Source organism: Hemitrygon akajei, chromosome 32 (assembly GCF_048418815.1).
Source record: "Hemitrygon akajei chromosome 32, sHemAka1.3, whole genome shotgun sequence".
In the NCBI taxonomy this organism is placed as follows: domain Eukaryota; kingdom Metazoa; phylum Chordata; class Chondrichthyes; order Myliobatiformes; family Dasyatidae; genus Hemitrygon; species Hemitrygon akajei.
Genome location: NC_133155.1, coordinates 38,925,988 through 38,951,848, shown reverse-complemented (window position 1 = coordinate 38,951,848; position 25,861 = coordinate 38,925,988). Strand labels below are relative to the sequence as shown.

At 41.4% G+C, this 25,861-nt stretch overlaps 1 protein-coding gene across 5 annotated transcripts in view; it reads right to left on the bottom strand.

Moving 5' to 3' along the window:
* The window catches only part of LOC140719771 (adhesion G protein-coupled receptor B2-like), a 1,068,758-nt gene that overhangs the window by 174,338 nt on the left and 868,559 nt on the right, over window positions 1-25,861 (bottom strand). For all 5 annotated transcript variants that reach the window (XM_073034634.1, XM_073034637.1, XM_073034636.1 and 2 more), the window contains one exon: window positions 23,052-23,155. In XM_073034634.1, coding sequence (XP_072890735.1) covers window positions 23,052-23,155 — 104 coding nt within the window. The remainder of the gene's footprint in view (window positions 1-23,051; window positions 23,156-25,861) is intronic.

Below are 25,861 nucleotides of genomic sequence, written 5' to 3'. Positions count from 1 at the left end.
GAATTCTAAAACCATTTAAAAAGCAGGGATGACAATGGCTGGAGTTTCTGGGAGCAATTCGGTAGGCACAAGATACAGAAATCCCGAAGTATCCTATCGGCAATATGACACAACCGTGGCTGGAAAGAGAAGTCAAAGCCAACAGCAAAGCCAAAGAGAGAACATACAATAGAGCAAAAATTAGTGGGAAGTTAGAGGATTGGGACACTTGTAGAAATCAACAGAAGGTAATTAAAAAAGTCAAAAAGAGGGAAAATATGTTTTGCGAATGTAAACCATCCTGACAATAATATTAAGTAGAATACAAAAAGTTTCTTCCGATATATGGAGAATAAAAGAGAGGCAAGAGTAGATGTCAGACAGCTGCAAAATAATGCTGGAAGGTAGTAATGGGGAAAAAGAAATGACGGATGAACTGAATAAGTATTTTGCATCAGTCTTCATTGTGGAAGACACTAGCAGTATGCCAGTGTCAGTGCCAGCAGTGTGTGAAGTTGTAATTACTTGGGAAATTTGCTTGGGAAACCCAAAAGTCTGAAGGTAAATAAATCACCTGGACCTGATGATCTACATCCCAGGATTCTAAAAGAAGTGGCTGAAGAGATTGTGGAGGCACTGATAATGATCTTTCAAGAATCAATAGATCTTGGCGTGGTTCTGGAGGACTGAAAAATTGCAAATGTCACACTACTCTCTTCAAGAATGGAAAGAGATGGAAGAAAGGAAATTATAGTCCAATTAGTCTGACCTCAGTGGTTGAGAAGATGTTGGAGTGGATTGTTAAGGATATGGTTTTGGGGTACCTGGAGGCACATGATAAAATAGGCTGAAGACAGCATAGTCTCTTTAAGGGAAAATCTTGCCTGACAAATCTATTAGAATTATATGAAGAAGTAACAAGCAGGATGGACAAAGGAGAATCAATTGATGTTGTGTACTTGGGTTTTCAGAAGGCTTTTGAGAAGGTGCTGCACATGAAGCTGCTTAACAAGAGCCCATAGTATTACAGGAATGATACTATCATGGATAGAACACTGGCTGACAGGAAGCAAAAAGTGAGAATAAAGGGAGCCTTTTCTGGTTGACTGCTGGTGACAAGTAGAGCTCGATAGGGGTCTATGTTAGGACCACTTCTTCATACGTTACATGGCAGTGATTTGGATGACTGAATTGATGGTTTTGTGGCCAAGTTTGTAGACAATACAAAGATAGGTGGAAGGGCAGGTAGTGTTGAGGAAGAAGGAAATCTGCAGAAAGACTCAGAGTGGGAGAATAGGTAAAGAAGTGGCAAATGGAATGCAGTTTCGGGAAGTGATCATGCACTTTGGTTGAAGAAATAAAAGCATAGAGTATGTTCTAAATGGCAAGGAAGATCAAAAATCTGAAGTGCAAAGGGATTTGGGAGTCCTTGTGCAGGATTCCCTAAAGGTTAATTTGCAGGTTGAATTGGTGGTGAGGAAGACGAATACAATGTTAGCATTCATTTTGAGAGGACTAGAATACAAGAAGCAAGGATGTAATGTTGAGGCTTTATAAGGCACTACTAAGAGCAGCTTGGGGCCCCTTATTGAAGAAAGGAAGTGCTATCATTGAAGGCGATTCAGAGGAGGTTCACAAGAATGATTCGGACAATGAATGGGTTACGATATGAAGGTTGATTGTTGGCTTTGAGCCTGTACTCACTGGAATTCAGAAGAATAAGAGGCAATCTCATTGAAGCCTATTGAATGTTGAAAGGCCTTGAAAGAGTGTTTGTGGAGAGGATGTTTTCTAGAGTGAAGGAATCTAGAACACAGCCTCCAAATAGAGAAACATCCATTTAGAATGGAGTTGAGGAGGAATTTCTTTAACCAGAGAGTGGTGAATCTGTGAAATTAATTGCCATGGGCAGTTGAGGAGACCAAGACATTGAATATATTTAAGGCAGAGGTTTATAGATTCTTGATTAATCATGGCATGAAGAGTTACAGGGAGAAGGCAGGAGATTGGGGCCAAGAGGGAAATGGATCAGCCATGATGAAATGATGGAGCAGACTTGATGGGCCAAATGGCCTAATTCTGTTCCTCTGTTTTCTGGTCTTAGAGTCCAAGTATATTAGTAGCTAAGGAAGGAATAACTCTCCTTGGGGCGAGAGATAGTTGAGTGACACCCTAAATAAATGCCTCAAATTGGTAGTGTAGAGAGTTAGGGTACATTGATATTCTAGAACACATCTGTATCAGGAAGGAGGAAGTGCAAGAAACATTGGCACACATTAAATCCCCAGGACCAGATGGCATTTACCCCAAGATTCTAAGGGAAGCAAGGGAAGAGATTGCTGGTGGAATGACAGAGATATCTGCATCTTTGTTAGTCTTAGGTGATACTAGAAGACTGGAGGATAGCTAATCCAGCCCCTTGATCAAAAAGGGCAGTAGGGATAAACCTGGAAGCCACAAGTCATTGAGCAATATCTCTGCTCCAGAAGATTGAGAGACTAGATTTACAGTATGTTCACTTGGAAAGAAAAGGACTGATTAGGAGAGGTCAGAATGACATGAATGAGAACTTAGGGGAAATGAATCTCATTCCACCGAGATGCGACACTGAGCATCATTGGAAGTCATTCCTGCCTGTGGCCATCAAACTTTACAACTCCTCCCTCGGAGTGTCAGACACCCTGAGCCAATAGGCTGGTCCTGGACTTATTTCCACTTGGCATAATCTACTTGTTATTAATTAATTATTTCTGGTTTTTATTTTGCTATATTTCTACTCTATTCTTGGTTGATGCAACTGGAACGAAACCCAATTTCCCTCGGGATCAATAAAGTACGTCTGTCTGTATGCAGAAGACACGAAAATTGGCAGAGATGTAGATAATGACAAAGGTTATTTAAAGTACAGCAAGACATGGATCAGGTAGAAAGTTTCGCAGACTGGCGGCAGATAAAATTTAATCCAAAGAAGTGTGAGGCACTTTGAGAGTTCAAATCCTGATAGGACACATCAAATAAATGGTAAGGAACTTGGGAGTGTTGATGTATAGAGAGAGCTTGAAGTACAAGTTCATGTCTCCCTGAAAGTGGTGAGACAGGTGGATAGTAGTAAAGAAAGCAATTTGTATGTCTGTCTTCATGTGCCGATGCATTGAGTAGAAGAGTTAGGATGCCATGTTGTAGCTGGAAAAAACAATGATTAGGCCACACTTCGAATATCATGTACAGCTTGGGTCACTAATGGAAGAATATAGTAGCATTAAGGGCAGTAGCAAAGGAGATTCACTAGGAAGTTGTCTGGAATGGAGAGCCATTATCAAAAAGCTGCAATGCAGAGGCTGCATTTATTCTCACTCTAATCTATTGGGTCAAGGGGTGACCTTACAGAGGTTTACAAATTATGAAACATAGTCTGAATCTTTTCTCCAGGGCTGAGGACTCCAGATTTAGAAGGCATAGGTTTGGGAAAAGAGGGGAGATATTTAAAGGAGATCTGAAAGGCAAGATTTTCATGCAGTGTGGTGAATATTTGAAATCAGCTGTTGGACTAAGTAGTGGAGGCAGCTACTATTATAGACTTTAAAGGGCGCTTCGCTAAGAATCGGATAGGGTCTTAATGCGGGTAATTGAGAATAACCTGAGTAGATATTGTAGACAGCATGGACAAGGGCCTGTTTCTGTTCTGTAGTTGTAGAGAATTGTAATTGCAGAGTTGAGAAAATATGCTGGCCTAGTCACTGACAGTATTGTAGGTAACAAAATGAGAAGCTGAAAAGTTAAGTGCAATCACTTGGGAAAAATGGGATGTGGATTGAAAAATAATTTCTACAAATAGCACATAGTGAAGAGGTCAGCAAAAATCCATGGAATGAATAAGATAAACCATACAGGGGCAAGAACGGGTTTCAAATTCATAGTCACAAACAAGAGAAAATCTGCAGATGCTGGAAATCCAAGTAACACACTCAAAATGGTACTGAAAGCAGACTACAGGGAGTTAGGAAGGAAGTTGAGAAGCAGGACCACTAAGGTCGTAATCTTGGGATTACTGCCTGTGCCACGCAACAGTGAGAATACAAATAGGATGAGGTGGAGGATAAATGCATGGCTGAGGGATTGGAGCAGGGGGCAGGGATTCAGATTTCTATATCATTGAGACCTCTTTTGGGGCAGGTGTGACCTGTACAAAATGGACGGGTTGCACTTGAATCCCAGGGGAAACAATATCCTGGAGGGGAGGTTTGCTAAGGCTACAGGGGAGAGTTTAAACTAGAATTGTTGCGGAAGGGTGGGAACCGAACTGAAGAGACTGGGGAAGAGGAGGTTGGCTCACAAATAGAGAAAGCTTGTAGACAGTGCGAGAGGGAGGATAGGCAGGTGATAGAGAAGGGATGCGCTCAGACCAAAGGTTTGAGATGTGTCTATTTTAACACAAGGAGTGTTGTGAACAAAGTGGATGAGCTAGAGCATGGATCAGTACTTGGAGATATGATGTGGTGGCCATTATAGAAACTTGGATGGCTCAGGGCCAGGAATGGTTACTTCAAGTGCCAGGTTTTAGATGTTTCAGAAAGGACAGGGAGGGAGGCAAAAGAGGTGGGGGTGTAGAACTGTTGATCAGAGATAGTGTCACGGCTGCAGAAAAGGTGCATGCCATGGAGAGATCCTCTACAGAGTCTCTGTGGGTGGAGGTTAGGAACAGGAAGGGGTCAATAACTTTACTGGGCGTTTTTTATAGGCCGCCCAATAGTAACAGGTATATCGAGGAGTAGATAGGGAAACAGATCTTGGAAAGGTGTAATAGTAACAGAGTTGTTGTGATGGGAGATTTTAATTTCCCAAATATCAATTGGCATCTCCCTAGATCAAGGGTTTAGATGCGGTGGAGTTTGTTAAGTGTGTTCAGGAAGGATTCTTGACACAATATGTAGATAAGTCGACAAGAGGAGAGGCTGTACTTGATTTGGTATTGGGAAATGAACCTGGTCAGATGTCAGATCTCTCAGTGGGAGAGCATTTTGGAGATATTGATCATAATTCTATCTGCTTTCCAATAGCATTGGAGAGAGATAGGAACAGACAAGTTAGAAAAGCGCTTAACTGGAGTAAGAAGAATTATGAGGCTAACAGGCAGGAAATTGGAAGCTTAAATTGGAACAGATGCTCTCAGGGAAAAGTACAGAAGAAATGTGGCAAATGTTCAGGAGATATTTGTGTGGAGTTCTGCATAGGTACATTCCAATGAGACAGGGAAGTTATGGTACAGGAACCGTGTTGTACAATGGCTGTAATAAATCTAGTCAAGAAGAAAAGAAAAGCTTACAAAAGGTTCAGAGAGCTAGGTAACGTTAGAGATCTAGAAGGTTATAAGGCTAATAGGAAGAGCTTAAGAAGGAAATTAGGAGAGCCAGAAGGGGCCATGAGAAGGCCTTGGTGGGCAAAATTAAGGAAAACCCCAAGGTATTCTGCAAATATGTGAAGAACAAGAGGATAAGACATATAAGAATAGAACCTATCAAATATGACAATGGGAAAGTGTGTATGGAACGGAGGAAATAGCAGAGGTACTTAATGAATACTTTACTTCAGTATTCACTATGGAAAAGCATCTTGGTGATTGTAGTGATGACTGCAGCAAGCTGAAAAGCTTGAACATGTAGATATTAAGAAAGAGGATGTGCTGGAGCTCTTAGAAAGCATCAAGTTGAATAAGTCACCTGGACCGGATGAGATGTTCCCCTGGCTACTGTGGGAGGCGAGGGAAGAGATTGCTGAATTTTGCATCATCAATGGGGACAGGAGAGTTCTGGAGGAATGGAGGGTTGTGGATGTTGTTCCTTTATTCAAGAAAGGGAGTAGGGATAGCCCAGGAAATTATAGACCAGTAAGTCTTACCTCAGTGGTTGGTAAGTTGATGGAGAAGATCCTGAGAGGCAGGATTTATGAACATTTGGAGAGGTATAATATGATTAGAAGTAGTCAACATGGCTTTGTCAAGGGCAGGTCGTGCCTTACGAGCCTGATTGAATTTTTTGAGGATGTGACTAAACACATTGATGAAGGAAGAGCAATAGATGTAGCGTATATGATTTCAGCAACACATTTGATAAGGTACCCCATGCAAGGCTTTTTGAGAAGTAAGGAGGCATGGGATCCAAGGGGTATGCTTTGTGGATCCAGAACTAGCTTGCCCACAGAAGGCAAAGGGTGGTTGTAGACAGGTCATATTCTGCATGGAGGTCGTTCACCAGTGGAGTGCCTCAGGGATCTGTTCTGAGACCCTTACTCTTCGTGATTTTTATAAATGACCTGGATGAGGAAGTGGAGGGATGGGTTAGAAAGTTTGTTGATGGCACAAAGGTTGGAGGTGTTGTGGATAGTGTGGAGGGCTGTCAGCGGGACATTGATAGGATTGCAAAACTGGGCTGAGAAGTGGCAGATGGAGTTCAACCCAGATAAGTGTGAAGTGGTTCATTTCGGTAGGTCAAATATGATGGCAGAATATAGGATTAATGGTAGGACTCTTGGCAGTGTGGAGGATCAGAGGGATCTTGGGGTCCGAGTCCATAAGACGCTCAAAGCAGCTGTGCAGGTTGAAAATGTGGTTCAGAAGGTGTACGCTGTATTGGCCTTCATCAATCATGGAATTGAACTTGGGAGCCGAGAGGTAATGTTGCAGCTATATAGGACCCTGGTCAGACCTCACTTGGAGTATTGTGCTCAATTCTAGTCGCCTCACTACAGGGAGGATGTGGAAGCCATAGAAAGAGTGCAGAGGAGACTTATAAGTATGTTGGCTGGATTGGGGAGCATGCCTTATGAGAATAGGTTGAGTGAACTCAGCCTTTTGTCCTTGGAGTGACGGAGAATGAGAGGTGACCTGATAGAGGTGTACAAGATGATGAGAGACATTGATCGTGTGGATAGTCAGAGGCTTTTTCCCAGGGCTGAAATGTTTGCCACAAGAGGACACAGGTTTAAGGTGCCTGGGAGTAGGTAGAGAGGAGATGTCAGGGGTAAGGTTTTTACTCAGAGAGTGGTGAGTGTGTGGAATGGGCTGCTGGCAACAGTGGTGGAGGCGGATACGATAGGGTCTTTTAAGAGACTTTTGGATAGGTACATGGAGCTTAGAAAAGTAGAGGACTTTTGGTAAGCCTAGTAATTTCTCAGGTAGGGACGTGTTCCGCACAACTTTGTGGGCCAAAGTGCCTGTATTGTGCTGTAGGTTTTCTATGTTCTAAAATGCTGGAGAAACCCTTCAGCCCAAAACGTCAACTACACTTTTTTTTTCCATATTTGCTGCCTGGCCTGCTGAGTTCCTCCAGCCTTTTGTGTGTGTTGTTCTGATTTATTGTACCAGTTAAATACAATAATATCTTGAGCTAAATGAGGTGAATACTGTGGAAAGAATAGCTACTGGATTTATCTATGATGAGACATTTGTGGAAGGGCGACCAGTAACATTTCATTTTGACTTGGGAGCAATATGTAACATTTTACCAAAACACAGTATCAAACCCGAAGTGGTGTAGTCTAAACTATCAATTAATTTATTTAGAGATACAGTAGGTTAACAGGCCCCTCTGGCACAATGAGCTGACACTGCTCAATTACACCCTTGTGACCAATTGACCTATTAACCCGTACATCTTCAGAATGTGGAAAGAAACCGCAGCACTCACGGGGAAAACAGACAGTGGCGGAATTGAATACCGTGACGGAGTTGGCACTGTAATAACCTTAAGCTAACTACTATGCTACCACAACAGCTATATGCCATTGGCGTACCTATTGCACTGCAATCTTTTTGGAAGTGCACTCTGAAGGTGTTAAATCCAGTGAATAAAAAGAACTATAATATGCTTCATTGTAGTTAACTAGAAAGATGCATTTTAGTCCCTTTGATGGATTTATGTCATCGGCCCCCAATAGCCAGCAGGAGTTAGATGGATCAGAATCACTGGCATATATCATGAGATTTGCTGTTATGTGGCAGCAGAACAATGCAATACATAATAATAAAAAAACTATAAACTACAATAAATATATATATTAGTTACATTAAATTAGTGAAGAAAAGTAGTGAGGCACGGTTCATGGGTCAATATCTATTCTGAAATTAGATGGCAGAGGAGAAGCTGTTCCTGAATCACTGAATGTGAGCCTTCAGACTCCTGAGAAGAGGAGTCTCAGGATGGAGACTCCACTCTGGGCGATGGAGGTCCTTAATGATGGATGCCACCTTTTTGAGACATCGCTCCTTGAAGATGTCATGGAAGCTAGTGCCCAGAATGGAGCTGACTGTGTTCACAACTTTCTGCAGCTTCTTTCGAACCTGTGCATTAGTTCCCACCCCCTGCCAGCATACCAGACAGTGATGCAGCCAGTTAGAATGCTCTCCACGGTATATTTGCAAAAATTTACAAGTGCCTTTGGTAACATAACCTCCCCAAACACCTAGTAAAATATATCCCCACTGTAGTGCCTTCTTTGTAGCTGCATTGATATGTTCGGCCCAGATAGATCCTTAGAGATGTTGACACCCAGGAACTTGAAATTTCTCACTCTTTCCACTTCTGACCCCTCTATGATGACTGCAGTGTGTTCCCTAATCTTACACTTAAGTTCGCAATCAGTTCTTTGCTCTTACTGACATTGCGTGCAAGGTTGTTGCTGTGATACCATTCAACTAACTGATCTATCTCATTCCTGTATGTCTTCTTATTACCATCTGAAATTCTGCCAACAATAGTTGTGTCATCAGCAAATTTATAGATGGTATTTAAGAGTGAGCAGTTTCAAGTTCCTGGGTGTCAAGATCTCTGAGGGTCTAACCTAGTCCCAACATATCGAAGCAGTTATAAAGAAGGCAAGACCATGACTATACTTCATGAGGAGTTTGAAGAGATTTGGTATGTCAACCAGTACACTCAAAATCTTCTGTAGATGTACTGTGGAGTGCATTCTGACAGGCTGCATCACTATCTGTTATGGCGGGGCGGGGGGGGGGGGGGGCACTGCACAGGACCGAAAGAAGCAGTAGAGAGTTGTAAATTTAGGTGGCTTCATCTTGGGTACTAGCCTACAAGGTACCCAGGACATCTTTAGGGACCGGTGTCTCAGAAAGGCAACGTCCATTATTAAGGACCTCCAGCACCCAGGATATGTCCTTTTCTCACTGTTACCATCAGATAGGAGGTACGCACACACTCAGTGATTCATGAACAGCTTCTTCCCCTCTGCCATCTGATTCTGAAATGGACATTGAACACTACTTCACTTTTTAAATATATATTATTTCTGTTTCTTGCGTGATTTTTAACCTATTCAATATACATATACTGTAATTGATTTACTTATTTTTTTTCTTCTTCTTCTATATTATGTATTGCATTGAACAGCTGTTGCTAAGTTAACGAATTTCACAACAAATACCAGTGATAATAAACCTGATTCTGATTTATGGTGAAATCTAGGAGGGGTCCACAGGTTAAAGTTCTAAATTAAAGCAAGGCCAATTTTGATGGCATTAGGTGACACCATGTAGCAATGAAATGGGTGAAACTGTTTGCAGGGGATAGGACAACTGGCAAGTGGGAAGCTTTTAAAAGTGTAAGTCCAAGGGTAGCATATTCCTGCTGGGTGAAGGACAAGGCCTGCAATTTTAGAGAACCTTCGCTAAAGCTCTGGTCAGGTAAAAAGAGTTTAGGTAATTGGAAACAAGTGAATCCTTCCAAGACTTTAAGTGGAGGAGTACACTTAGGGAGTAAATGAGAAGCCCAAAAAGTGGGTGTGAGATGAATCTAGCAGGCACAATTAATGCATATTGTTACGTACCCCTGTCACGTGACAGGTGTTGAAGCTATACTGGACTTGAGGTAATGGTCTTGTGATGGTGGAGTGACGTCATTTTCCTGCCAGTAGAGGTCATGTGACAGGTTTTTTTTACAGGGTATAAAAGGAGGACCCCTCCCTGTGAGGGGGGCAGTTCGTGGCTGGATTTGCCATGTTGACTTCATGCCACTGTGTGATTTAATGTTATGACGCAGTTTAGTTGAAAGATGGAGTTTTATTTAATGCCTAAAGTTTAAAGGGTCATTGCCAGCAGTTTCTTTATAATACTGCTAGTTAAAAATCAGCGGAGAGTGAAGATCGAAGTTCGGGAGCTAAAAGTCTATTTCGACGGTGAAACAGGTTCAACCTTGTTTGATCCTCATTCGGAAGGAATTCATTGACTGTGCTCATGTTAATCTCTGTGAAATAGCAGAAAGGATTGAGTACAGTGTTGTAAAGGAAAGGTCAGTGCCTTTAAGCCATTTCATTTTTCATCTTCGTAAATTCTTCGTGGGAAAAGTAGTTCGACTGGGAATCGCAGCAACACGACGTGAAAGAGAATTTAAATTGTCTTAAAAAGTCTCTCCCTTAAATGGACTGTAAGCATTTTGAACTTTTGCAATACTACTTTGAAGAACTGTTTTTGCAACATCGCTTTAAGAACTGTTTAAGCTTCATTGCTTTAAGAACTGTTTAAGCTGCCGCACAGCAGCTGATTTCCAGTTATGTTGGTGATTTGTTTACTTTTGGGGGTTTGTTTTTCAGTGTTTAATAAATGTTTTATTTGTTATAAAAACCCCTGCCTCACGCATATATTTATTGTTGCTGAGTCCGTAACAATATCCTCAGAGATTCTAAAGGAAATTTAAGAGTAAGAGGGTGGTAGTGGAGAGAATAGGTGCATTTAAGGTCTGCTTGGCTGTGTACCTTTGGAGCCACAGGTATTAAAAAATAATACTCATCAGTTTTTATTGTGAAGAACATGATGGGCACTAAAGAAATGAGGAAACTGTGAAGATGTCTTGGATTCCAGGAGGTATTGCCAGCCTTAAAACACTTTAAGATAGATAATTCTCCAGACCATGACTTTCTGGGTAGTTGGGAAAGAAACAGCAGAGCCCCTTGAGTCTCTTGCAGAGTTATTTGCTTCATCATAAGCCATAGATGCAACTCCGGGAGGCTGGAGGGAGCAAATGTTATTCCATTATTTAAGAAGAACAGTAAAGACAAGCCAGAGAACTATAGGCTAATGAGTCTGACATCAGTGCTGGGTAAATTAAATTACTGGTGATTCTGAAGTACAGGATCAGTCAACATTTGTATAGGCAAGATCTAATTAAATATATTTAGCACAGTTTTATGCATGGGAAATAGTGTCTGACAAATCATTGAGGCAACCAAGAGGATGCATGAGGGCACTGGCAGTGGATATTGTCTATACGAACTTCAGCATGGCCTTTGACAAGGTCCCACATGGCAGACTGGTCTGCAAGGAAGACTTCATGGGATTCCCGCGAGAAATAGCTATCAGATTCATAAAATGAGTCAATGATAGAAAACAGAGCCTGATGGTGGAATATAATGACAAGTCAGAGAAAGAAGGTGGGGGGATGAGTAAAAATATAGAGTTTGCTGAAAAATAGAAAGGGTGGTGAAAAAGGCACTTAGTACACTGGCCTTCATCAGTCAGGCCACTGAGTTCAGGAGTTGGAGCATTATGTTGCAGTTGGTTAGACAGCACTTGAAGTACTGCTTACAGTTTTGGTTGCCCTCTTGTAGGGAAAACTTCAATAAACCAGAAAAAATGCAGAGATTTATGAGGATGTTGCCATGACTCGAAGATCGAATTATAGGGAGCTATAGGTTCTAACTTAATTCCTTGGAATGCAGGATATTGAGAGGTGATCTTATAAGCGTATAAAATCATGAGGAGCAGAGGTAGGGTGAACACATATAGTCTTTTTCTCAGCGAAGGGAACAAACAAACAGAGGGCATAGGTTTAAGATGAGAGGCGAAAGATTTGAAAGGGACATTAGGGGCAACCTCTTCATACAGAAGGTGACATGTATATGTCACCTTCTAAAGGAAGTGACCAAGCCTGGTACAATGACAACATTTAAAGACATTTAGATCAGTACATGGAGAGTAGGTTTTAAATATATATGGGCAAATGGGATTAGCTTGGTGGACACTGGTCAATATGGACAACTTGAGACAAAGACAAGGAAATCTGCAGATGCTGGAAATTCAAGCAACACACACAAAATTCTGGTGGAACGCAGCAGGCCAGGCAGCATCTATAGGAAGAAGTACAGTCGGCATTTCAGACTAAGACCCTTCGTCAGGACGTTTCGAGTCTTGGCCCGAAACGTCGACTGTACTTCTTCCTATAGATGCTGCATAGCCTGCTGCGTTCCACCAGCAATTTGTGTGTGTAACTTGAGACAAAGGACTATTTCCATCTGTTTTATTCTGTGACACTATGACTCTACATATTTGCAGTGACTAGTTACAAAAAACACCTCAGCCTATCCAAGGATACTCCATATCATTGGAATTGGTGCCAATACAAGAAGACGATTGATTGATAAAAGAATATATAGGGAACCTGATCCTGTAATCACATCTGGATATAAGCCTCAGGAAAACCAAAAGAAGCTAGGATAAAATCAGAATCAGAATCAGATTTATTATCACTGGCACGTGTCGTGATATTTGTTAACTTAGCAGCAGCAGTTCAATGCAATATATAATATAGAAAGAAAAAAATATGTAAATCAATTAAAGTATATATTAAATATATTAAAATAATGGAAAACAGAAATAATATATATAAAAAAGTGAAGCTGTGTTCAATATCTATTTAGAAATCGGATGCCGGGGGGGAAGAAGCCTTTCCTGAATCACTGAGTGTATGCCTTAATGCTTCTGTACCTCCTTCCTGAGGGCAACAATGGAAAGAAGGCATGTCCTATGCGATGGGGCCTTAATAATGGACATTGCCTTTCTGGGGCACCACTCCTTAAAGATACCTTGGATGCTACAGAGGCTAGTATACAAGATAGAGCTGACTAATTTTATAACATTCTGTAGGTTCTTTCAGTCCTATGCAGTAGCCACTCCCCCCCCCCCTGCCCCTTCCCCATACCAGACAGTGATGCAGCCTGTCAGAATGCACTCCATGGTACATCTATAGACGTTTTTGAGTGTTTTAGGTGACAAACCAAATCACTTCAAACTCCTAAGGAAATATAACTGTTGTCTTTTTTATAGCTGCATCGATATGTTGGGACAAGATTAGATTTTCAGAAATCTTGACACACAGAAACTCTATCCATTTCCGAGGATTGGCTCGTTGTCCCTCATCTTACCCTTTCTGATGTCCACAATCAGCTTTTTCATCTTACTGACATTGAGTGCAAGCTTATTGTTATGACACAACTCAACTAGCTGGTATACCTCACTCCTGTATGCCTTCTTGTATCCATTTGAGATTCTACCAACAACGGTTGTATCATCAGTAAATTTATAGATGGCATTTGAGCTATACTTAGCCACACAGTCATGGGTATAGAGGAAGTGGAGCACAGATCTAGCCCTCAGCAGACAACAAACCTCCTGGATCATCCATGGCATTTGGTTTGTGAATGTACAGCAAATTTTCGTAGAATTCCAGGAGAATTTCTGTCAATCCAAGAAACTGGAAGACCTTGTGTCAAAGTAAAGCTGATTGAGACTGGTTGCTTGCTCTGGATGCATGCAACACATGTAATATCAAGTGTATTGTATTCAAGTTGGATAAGTTACCAGGACCAGATAAGATACCCCAGGCTACTATGGGAGACAAGGGAGGTGATTGCTGAGCTTCTGGCAATGATCTTTGAGGTTCCGGTGGATTGGAAATTTATGGATGTTGTTCCATTATTCAAGAAAGGGAGTAGAGATACCCCAGGAAATTATAGACCAATGAGTCCTTCTTCAGTGGTTGGTAAGTTGATGGAGGGGATCCTGAGAGGCAGGATTTATGAACATTGGAGAGGCGTAATATGATTAGGAATAGATAGCATTGCTTTGTCAAAGGCAGGTCATGCCTTACGAGCCTGATTGAATTTTTTGAGGATGTGACTAAACACATTGATGAAGGTGGAGCAGTAGATGTAGTGTATATGGATTTCAGCAAGGCATTTGACAAGGTACCCCATGCAAGGCTTATTGAGAAAGTAAGGAGGCATGGAATTGAAGGAGACATTGGTTTTTGGATCCAGAATTGGCTTGCTCACAGAAGGCAAAGAGTGTTGTAGATGGGTCATATTCTGCATGGAGGTCAGTGACCAGTGATGTGCCTCAGGGATCTGTTCTGGGACCCTTACTCTTCGTGATGTTTATAAATGACCTGGATGAAGAAGCGGAGGGATGGGTTAGTAAAATTGCTGAAGACATAAAGGTTGGAAGTGTTGTGGATAGTATGGAGGGTTGTCAGAGGTTACAGTGGAACATTGATAGAATTGCAAAACTAGTCTGAGAAGTGGCAGATGGAGTTCAACCCAGATAAGTGTGAGGTGGTTCAATTTGGCAGGTCGAATATGACAACAGAATATAGTAATAACGGTAAGACTCTTGGCAGTGTGGAGGATCAAAGAGATCTTGGGGTCCAAGTCCATAGGACACTCAAAGCTGCTGTGCAGGTTGACTCTGTGGTTAAGAAGGCGTACGGTGCACTGGCCTTCATCAATCATGGGATTGAGTTTAGGAGCTGAGAGGTAATGTTGCAGCTTCATAGGATCCTGGTCAGACCCCACTTGGAGTACTTTGCTCAGTTCTGGTCGCCTCACTATAGGAAGGATGTGGAAACCATAGAAAGGTTGCAGAGGAGATTTACAAGGATGTTGCCTGGATTGGGGAGCATGCCTTATGAGAATAGGTTGAGTGAACTTGGCCTTTTCTCCTTGGAGCAACGGAGGATGAGAGGTGACCTGATAGAGGTATATAAGACGATGAGAGGCATTGATCATGTGGATAGTCAGAGGCTTTTTCCCAGGGCTGAAATGGTTGCCACAAGAGGACACAGGTTTAAGGTGCCTGGGAGTAGGTAGAGAGGAGATGTCAGGGGTAAGTCTTTTACTCAGAGAGTGGTGAGTGTGTGGAATGGGCTGCCGGCGACGGTGATGGAGGCTGATACTATCGGGTCTTTTAAGAGACTCCTGGACAGGTACATGGAGCTCAGAAAAATAAAGGGCTATGGGTAATTTCTACGGTAAGGACAATTTTGGCACAGCTTTGTGGGCCGAAGGGCCTGTATTGTGCTGTAGATTTTCTTTGTTTCTATGTATCTCTTTAAGATCTGGAGCATATGACTAAATATTCTCTTCACATTCCTCCAAATGTTGGAATGTAGAATTATGCAGAACTGTTTTTCCTGTGGGAAAGAAAGCAGACAGCAAAATGCTGCTTACCCTGCAATATCTGACAAGATATTGCTTTCTTGTTATTGTGATCTTTGTCATCATCTTACACTAATATACAGAATATGATCACTTTTTCCATCATTCTAATGGATTTGGAGTTATATAGCATGGAATTACCGTAGATTCCGGATTTTAAGCCGCTACTTTTTTCCCACATTTTGAACTGCTTTGAACTTTGCGGCCTTTAATACGGTGCGGCTAATGCATTATTTTTTTTCATGCCGCCTCGTAAACATTTTGCCTCGTAACAGTAGACCAATAAAATTGATGAGTAGTTCACAGAGGTCCAATGAAATTGTACGATAAATCAAGCGCACTTTCACAATTAAATTATTGTAAATCAGTCATTTGTACTCACCCTCATCAACATGGAAAACACTCGAAGAAAAGCATTGTGCTGCCTTTATGGCAGTTATTTAGTTTATAATATTTTCGCTTAGTAATTCATTTTCTAGTTAAAGTTAGAAGAGTTTTAATTATATTTGTTTTCTGTACTACATCGCGGGATGCTATGACCTCACACCCGGTTTCGCGGTGTCTTGTGGGAAAAATGCCGTTTGCGATAAACGGAAAGGAGGGGGTCGAGCGGCGGAGCCAAAACGCTGCTTTTAAGTTAAAGGCGATCAATAACTTTTCCTGGTAGGCTGCAGTATATATATTTTTTAACAGTCGTTAGGAGATATTGGAATGTTGTTCAGTAAAGAAGTATACGCAACGTATATTTAAAAGTAGCCGCGTTACGGGCACGGTTCGAAAAAAAGCATTTGCAATATGTATTTGTTTTTGTTACCATATGGATTTAATTAAAAGTTAAAAAATCCTCACGTGTAATATCTTTCTGTGTAAATATCTCATATTACAACGTGGGACACCTGCGGCCGAAAATCCGGTGCGGCCTAAAATCCGGTGCGGCCTTTACAAGTAAAAAATTGATTTTATTTCTAAAATTAGAGCCAGCGGCTTTTAATCAGGTGCGCTCTGTAGTCCGGAATCTACGGTACACCCTTCAGCCCACCAATGTTTCCCATCTAAGCTAATCTAATTTGTCTGCATTTGGCCCATATTTCTCTAAACATTTTCTATCTAGTTGAAATGCTTTTTAAGTGTTGTTACAGTACCTCCCTCAGCCACTTCTTCCAGTGCAACACATATGCTGACCATTCTCCAGGTGAAGAAGTTGCCCCTCAGGTTCCAATGGAGCCACTCCCTTTTCACCTTAAACCTTCATCTTCTAGTTGTTGATACCACTACCTTTGGAAAAAGACTTTACCCTGTCTATGCCCCTCATGGCTTTATACACCTCTAAAAGGCCACCCTTCATTCTCCTGTGGTCCTGCAAAAAGTCCCAATTTGCTCAACCTCTCTCCATAACTTGATCATGAATCCCACAGACTTTTATATTTTAATGACAATGGCATTTTTCTTTCCTAATACTGAAACTAAAACTGAATACAATACAATATTCCAAATGCAGTTTCACCGAAGTATTAAGCAATTGCAAAATAACATTGCAATGTTTATGCTTTGAGCCATAACTAATGAAGGCCAGCATGCCAAAAGCCTTCTTCACCACAATGACACTATTTTCCACGAACTACGTACTTGTCCTCCCAGGTTCCTCTGTTCTACACCATTCCCTATGACCTTACTATTCACTGTGAATGTCCTACAACATTAGACTTCCCAAACTGCAACTTAGCCAAATGTAACACTATTTCTCATTCCTCAGCCCACTTACCTAGCTAATCAAGATCCCTCTTTAAAACCTTAGAACCATCTTCATTATCAGTGACAGCATCTATTTTTGAGTTATCTGCAAACCTAGCAAACATGCTATGTATATTCTCAGCCAGATCAATGATAGATATGGCAAATAGCAATGGGCCTAGCGCCTATCACCTACCTCTGGGGAACACCAACCCTCTGTCTGAAAAATAAACATTCCACCTCTGCTCCTATCATCAAGTCAACTGTGTATCCAATTTGCCGACTCTCTCTTGGTCCAATGTGATCTAACTTTCCCTAACAGCCTACCTTGTAGACTCATATTTCCCAATTTATTTATGCATCAATATTCATGAGCACCTTAGCAGTAATACATGAACAGCCAGATCCCTCAGATTCTGTCCTCTTTCAGTATTGTAATGAATGAAATAGCGCAGAAAACCTTTAGACCATAAGACACTGGAATGGAATTAGGCCATTTGGACCATCGAATCTGTTGTGCCATTAGATCATGGTTGATCCTTTTCCCTCTCAACTGCATTCTCCTATCTTCTGCCATAACCCTTCATGCCCTGCTTTATCAACAATCTATCATGCACTCAATGACCCACAGCTGCCCATGGCAAAGAATTCCAAAGAATCACCACCCTCTGGCTAAAGAAATTCCTCCTCATCTCCATTCTAAATGGACGTCCCTCTGTTCTGAGATTCTGCCCTCTGGTCCTACTCTTCCACTACAGGAAGCATCCTCTTCAAATCCACTTTCAACATTCAACAGCTTTCAAAGAGATCCCTTCTCATTCTGCTGAATTCCAGTAAGTACTGACCCAGAGTCATCAAACACTCCTCATATGATAAACCTTTCAATCCCAGAATCAATTTTGTGAACCTCCTTTGAACCCTCTCCAAAGTGAGCACATCCTTTCTTAGATAAAGAGCCCAAAATTGCTCACAATACTCCAAGTGAGGCTTGTCAGTGCCTTATAAAGCCTCAGCATTACATCCTTGTACTTGTGTTCTATTTCTCATGAAATGAATGCTATCATTACATTTGTCTTCCTCAACACCAGCTCAACCTACAAGTTAACCTTTAGGGAATCCTGCACAAGGACTCTCAAGTCCCTTTGAACCTCAAATTTTTTAATCTTCCTCCCCATTTAGAAAATAGCGTATGCTTGTATTACTTCTACCAAAGTGATGACCATACACTTCCTGACCCTGTATTCCATCTGCCATTTCTTTGCCCATTCTCCTAATCTGTCCAAGTCCTTCTACAGCTGCTGTGCTTCCTCTGCCTACCTTTGTATCGTCTGCAAACAAGGCCACAAGCCATCAACTCTATGATCCAAATTATTGACATACAACATAAAAACACTGACCCCTGTGGAACATTACAAGTCACCGGCAGCCAACCAGAAAAGACTCCCTTTATTCCCACTGTTTGCCTCCTGCAGTTAGTACTCTATTCATGCTAATATCTTTCCTGTAATACCATGGGTACTTATCTTCCTAAGCAGTCTCATGTATGGCACCTTGTCAAAGGCCTTCTAAAAATCCAAGTATACAACATCCACTGATTCTCCTTTGTCTATCCTGCTTGTTATTTCCTCAAAAAATTCCAATTTGTCAGGCAAGATTTTCCCTTAAGGAAACAATGTTGCTTTTGGCCTATTTTATCATTTGCTTCCAAGTACCCCAAAACGTCATGCTTAACAATCGATTCCAACATCTGCCCAAGCACTGAGGTCAGGCTAGCTATCCTATAATTTCCTTTCTGCCTCCATACCTTCTTGGAGAGTACAGTGACATTTGCAATTTTCCAGTCCTCTGGAACCAGGCCAGAATCTAGTGATTCTTGAAAGAGCATTACTAATACCTCCATAATATCTTCTTCAGAATATATTAAACTTAATTACTACATTACTAATACCTCCATAATAACTTCAGAGCCCTGAGTATACACCATCTGGTCCAGGTGAGTTATCAATCTTCAGACCTTACAGCTTCCCAAACACCTTCTCCTTAGTAATAGTAAATGCACTCATTTCTGCCCCGAGACTTGCAAAATTCCACATAGTGAAGACTGATACAAAAGACATATTCAATTCCTCCACCATTTCCTTGTCCCTCATTACTATCCCTCCAGCATCATTTTCCAGTGGTCTGATATCTACTCTTGCCTTTCTTTCACTCTTTGTAAATCTTTACTGTAAATCTTTGTAAATCCTTCTGTTAATTCTTAACAGCTTCAAAATCTCTAACTTTCCACTAATTTTTGTTGTATTATATGGCCTCCCTTTTGCTTTTATGTTGGCCTTGACTTCCCTTGTCAGCCACGGTTGCATCATCCTGTCTTTAGAATACTTCTTTGGGATGTATCTGTCCTGCTCCTTCCAACTTATTCCCAGCAACTTCAGCTGTTGCTGTTCTGCCATCCATCCTTGCTAGTCTCTCCTTCCAATGAACTTTGGCCAGCTCCTCTCTCATATATCTGTAACAAGAGAAAATCTGCATATGCTGGAAATCCATAATTTCGGTTCCTCCCTTGTAATACTGATACATTTGACCTTAGCTTCTCCATCTCAAATTGCAAATGATCTATCCAACAGAATAAAATCTGGTGACTTCATCATAACATGTTAAATTCCCATTGATCATCAAAAACATTAACTCATCTGGCCCACTAAACTGTACTGCATGTCCTTGTTCCTCAAGTTTGCAACAAATGGTATCATCACAAGCAATTAACAAGAAAAATAAGTCAATAAGTTAAGAAAGATATAAGTGGTTAATTTAGGTCACAAATCAAAATGTCCTTTGGTAACTAAATCAGGCATCTTTGGTAGAAGAGAATGAAATCTCCTGAAGATACATTATCAGAGCACACCGATTACATATATATACGTAGGAGATGCAGCTCCTGAGAGATCGTGTTAGGGATCTGGAGCTGCAGCTCGATGACCTACAGCTTATTAGGGAGAGTGAACTACAGGAGCTACAGGGAATTTGTCACCCCAAGGCTGCAAGAGTTAGATAAGTGGGTAATGGTCAGGGAAGCAAGGGAAAGAGCTCAGATAGTAGACAGCACCCCGGTGGCCATCCCCCTCAGTAATTGTTATCTTGTTTTGACCTGACAGAGGATGACCACAGCGGTCGGGTTTCTGGCACTGAGCCTGGTTCTGTGGGGCAGAAGGGAAAGAGGAAGATGAGGAATGTGGTAGTCATAGGGGATTCCATTGTGAGGGGAACATACAGGAGGTTCTGTTAGCCTGATAGAGATACCTGCATGGTGTGCTGTCTCCCAGGTGCCAAAGTACAGGACATCTTGGATCAGGTGCAGAGTATTTTGAAGGGAGAGGGTGACCAGCTATTAGTCTTGGTACACATTGGTACCAATGACATAGGTAAAAAAAAAAGGGAGGAGATCCTGAAGAGAGAATTTAGGGAGTTAGGTAGGAAGCTGAAAGGCAGGACCTCTAGATTACTGGGGTAGTAATCTCAGGATTGCTGGCTGTGCCACATGCTAGCGAGTGCAAGAATAACAAGATCAGGCTGAGAAACTGGTGTAGGGGGCAGGGCTTCAGATTCCTGGATCATTGGGGCCTCTTCTGGGGGAGGTACGACCTGTACAAAAAGGATGGTTACACCTGAACCCAAAGGGGTCTAATATCCTAGCGGGCACATTTAATAGAGTTGTTAGGGAGGGTTAAACTATTTTGGCAGGAGGAGGGGAACCGGAGTAATTGGTTGAGGAAGGGGAAAACAGAAAAAAATCAAAGATAGTGTGCAACAGAGATTATAGAAAGAACAGGCAGAAGATGAAGCTTAATCAAAGCCTGATGGCTTTGGCATGAGTTACAGGGCAATAGAGACATGGTGCAGTTAAAACAGAAAGCAATAAATACTGGACTGAGAGTGTTGAATTTGAATGCACACAGCATAAGGAATAAAATGGACAATCGCTACATGATGTTGTGGCCATCTCTGAAACTTGGCTAAAGGATGGCTGCCATTGAGAGCTGAATATCCAAGGATATATGGTTTATCAGAAAGATAGGTTAGTAGGCAGAAGGGGTGGTGTGGCTCTGTGTAGAAAAAATAATATTATATCATTGGGAAGAGATGACATAGGATCGGAAGGCGTAGAATCTCTATGGGTTGAGTTAAGAAATGGCAAGGGTAAAAGGACCCTAATGGCAGTTGTATACAGGCCTCCAATCAGCAGCCGGGATGTGGATTACAAATTACAGCAGGAGACAGAAAAGGCATGTCAGAAGGGCAATGTCATGATTATCGTTGTGGATTATAATGTGAAAGTGGATTGGGAAAACCAGGTCAGTACTGGACCTCAAATGAGATAATTTGTAGAATGTCTAAGAAATAGCTTTTTAGAACAGCTTGTTGTTGAGCCCACTAGGGGATTGGCTGTGCTGGATTGGGTGTTGTGCAATGAGCCGGAGGTGATAAGAGAGCTTAAGGTTAAGGAGCCCTCAGGGAACAGTGATCACAATATGATCAATTTCACATTGAAATTTGAGAGGGAAAAAATAAAATCCAATGTGTTGGTATTTCAGTGGAATAAAGGAAATTACAATGGCATGAGAAGGGAACTGGCCAAAGTTGACTGGAAAGGGACATTTGCAGGAAGGACAGCAGAGCAGCGATGGCTGTAGTTTCTGCAAAAATGAGGGAAGTGCAAGACAGATATATTCCAAATAAGAAGAAATTTTTAAAGGGAAGAAGGACACTACTGTGGCTGACAAGTGAAGTTAGAGCCAAAGTAAAAGCAAAAGAGAGTGCATACAAGGACTAGTGGGAAGTCTTGGGGAACTTTTAAAAACTTGCAGAAGGAAACTAAGAAGGTCATTCGGAAGGAAAAGATGAATTACAAGAGGAAGCTGACGACTAATATCAAAGAAGACACCAAAAGATTTTTTTAATAAGTATATAAGGGGTAAATGAGAGTCGAGGGTAGATATAGGACCAATACAAAATGACACTGGAGATATTTTAATGAGAGATGCAGAGATGGCAGAGGAACTGAATGCGTATTTTGCATCAGTCTTCACAGTGGAAGACGTCTGCAGTATACCAGACATTCAGGAGTGTCAAGGAAGTGAATCTGTGCAGTGAAAATTACGACTGAGAAGGTGCTCAGGAAGCTTAGTGGTCTGAGGGTGGATAAATCTCCTGGACCTGACAGAGTGTAACCTCGGGTTCTGAAGTAAGTAGCCGGAGAGAATGTGGAGGCATTAACGATGATCTTTCAAGAATTGATAGATTCCGGCATTGTACTGGATGACTGGAAAATTGCAAATGTTACTCTGCTATTTTAAGAAGGGTGGTAGGCAGCAGAAAGGAAACTATGGACCTGATAGCCTGGCATCAGTGGTTGGGAAGCTGATGGAATCGATTGTTAGGGATGAGATTACAAAGTACCTGGAGGCACATGACAAGACAGGCCAAAGCCAGCATAGTTTCCTGAAAGGAAAATCCTGCCTGAAATCCTACTGTAATTTTTTGAGGAAATTACAAGCAGGGTAGGCAAAGGGGATGTAGTAGAGGTGATGTACTTGGATTTTCAGAAGGCCTTTGACAAGGTGCCACACAGGAGGCTGCTTAGCAAGATAAGAGCCCATGGAATCACAAGAAAGTTTCTAGCGTGGGCAGAGCATTGGCTGGTTGGCAGAAAATTGACAGTGGGAATGAAGGGATCCAATTCTGGCTGGCTGCCGGTTACCAGTGGAGTTCCACGGGGTTGGTGTTGGGACCGCTGCTTTTTACGATGTATGTCAATGATTTGGAATATGGGAGGTCAAGACATTGGGTATATTTAAGGCAGAGATAGGTTCTTGATTAGCCAGGGCATCAAAGGGTATAGGGAGAAGGCAGGGGAGTGGGAATTGGATCAGCCCATGATTGAGTGGAAGAGCAGAATCGATGGGCCGAATGACCTACTTCTGCTCCTCTCTCTTATGGTCTTAATATCATTGACAGAATTTTAAAAACTAGCATTTATCTGTAATTACCAGGTTAAAACACAGTACCTCCAAAAGGCAGCGTACACAGCAATTAATGTTAATAGGGCCATACAGGCAATTCCACATCCAATCATTAATGGTACTGACGGCACTCCAGTTAAATCCATGTTCTGAAATATAAACCAGACATTCAGTCAAAATAAAGCAAAATTAATTCAAATTAGTCAAGAAAGCAGAATCAGTATTTATACGTTTATATCAATACAAGTAAAGAATAAAATGAATAATGTTTGACCACAGTAAATTTGTCAAAATTTGACAAATTTTGCTTATTTGACATGCCAAAATATTCAATGAATTATTTCTTATGTTTAGTAATTCCCATATAGGAAATGAAACAACCAATCTGCTGCACTCATATCTCACAGCTAGCGAGGAAATTAATGAGGAATTAATACATTTTTGATCATGTTGGCTGGGAGATGAATATTATTGAATTATTCTTTTTTTCTGAAAATGTCAATAAACTCCATTAATATCTGATAATCAGAAATAAAACCTCATCTCAAAAGAGAGCATTTCTAATAACTTTATCATGAAAATGAGCATGAAATATCTGTTTTCCATTGCTTTACTTTAGCACCCAAACAATCCTATATGGGAACTGTGCTTTCAGCTTCCAAATCCCGCACCTCTGCAATTTTGTCCCTAACTTTCTACATATCTCTACCTTTCTTTTCTACATTATCACACATTTCATGCTTGTACCTTTACATCAAGTTACAACATCAAACATCATCCAATAATACTGAGAAACTAATGAGAATGATTTAGCATGATCAACTTACATTAAAATAGAAGTGTCTCTTATTACCCGATGAGATTAATTAGCTTGATATATAGAACAATTTAGTGTAGGCACAACAACAGTGATTTGCTCTCCCAGCATTGGTCATATAATGTAAACATATCACACTAAATAAATTATTATACACTAAATGAACAGAGGTTTTAGTAAGATTGGAACAGGATAAGGTCATTCAATCCTGCATGTTTATACTGTTACCTATCTCCTGCTTTGAGTTCAAATAATGTCAATAGTCTGGGCTAGCAGATGTTGGTATTTATTAATTGGGTGAGGCATCTGCTGCATTTTGTAGGAGCGAGTTCCATTTCTTGGCTTGAAATCTCTGCATGAAATATTTCTCTTAGTCAAGTTACTGTTGTTTTCCCATTCTGAGATTCCTGCTTATTGCCCTGCATCGATGAAACCAAGCTCTTGACTGCAATCTACAATATTGCCTCACTCTATTTCCACCAACATAAAATGTCAGAAACATCAACTGTTTTTAAATTCCAAATAGCCCCCCTGACCTTTCTCTTTCTTCACTTTCCTCTGACCCCATCTCCCCTGAATCTGCCCCCCTTGTCCTTCTATTGTCCTGTTTTCCTTTTATTTCCATAAGGCCTTAAGACCATAAGATATAGGAGCAGGTTTAGGCCATTTGGCCCATTGAGTCTGCTCTGCCATTTCATTATGGCTAATCCACTTCCCTCACAGCCCCAATCTCCTGCCTTCTCCCCATATCCCTTCATACCCTGACTAATCAAGAATCTATCAATCTCTGCCTTAACTTTACCCAATGACTTGGCCTCCACAGCCACCTGGAGCAATGAATTCTACAGATTCACGTTCCCTGGCTAAAGAAATTCCTCCTCATCTCCTTTCTAAATGGATGTCCCTCTATTCTGAGGCTGTATACTCTGGTCTTAGATTCCCCCACCATAGGAAACATCCTCTCCATATCCACTTTAGTGAAGCCTTTCAATGAGATCCCTCCTCATTCTTCTGAATTCTGGTGAGTACAGGCCCACAGCCATCAAATGCTCCTCATATGCTAAACCTTTCAACCATTTACTAATTTCAAACATCCAGCTTTCAATAGAGGCCAGACTGCATCTGCTATGTCTTCGTCTTATTGAATTCTGAGCTAACACAACATTGAACTCTTCTTCAGCCACGTCGATCTGCATCTCCATTTATTCGGCAAGGTGTCTTTACCCAAATACTTTTTCTGATTTCATCTGATCCACTTAGACCTCTTCGTCTAGCCTCTTACCCTCCCTGAATCTCTTATTTACCTTGTTCTAAACTTGTAATACTCCATTCACTGAGAATCAATCTGGGTGACAAACAAGTTGGTGTGTAGGTTAGTGAACTGAAATTCTCTGCCCAATGAAGCAGTGGAGGCTACCTCTGTACATATATTTAAGACAAGATGGGATAGATTTTCGCATAGTAAGGGAATAAGGGTTATGTGGAAAAGATAGGTGGGTGGAGAAGGGGCCATGGCCAAATCTTATTAAATGGTGGAGCAGGCTCGACGGGCCAGATGGCCTACTCCTGCTCCTATTTCTCAAGTTCTTATGCACTAACTTGTTGGGAGAGGCCAACAGCAGTTCTCAAACATCAGCCCATTGTCTCTCACACAATCATGGAGCTCATTTCCTTAGGAAATCTGCCTCTGCAGCTCCCAACTCCATGCAGTTCTGTTCCCCTTACAGAGCAATACAGCAAGGGAACAGATCCTGTGTTCCAGAATTTTGTGCTAAACTAATTGCTAAAGAAACTTAATTAAACTAATACCTTTATTCTACACATGGTCCATATATCTCCATTCACTGCATATTCATGCACCTACTGAGGGTCTCTTAAATGCCTCCACCACCACCGCAGTAGTGCTTTCCAGCCACTCTCCACTTTGTTTAAAATAAATTGCCTCTAACATCCTTGTTGACCTTAAACCCCCTTATGTTAAATGCATGCCCTCTAGTATTAGACATTTTGACTCTGGGAAAAAGGTACCAGCTGTTAT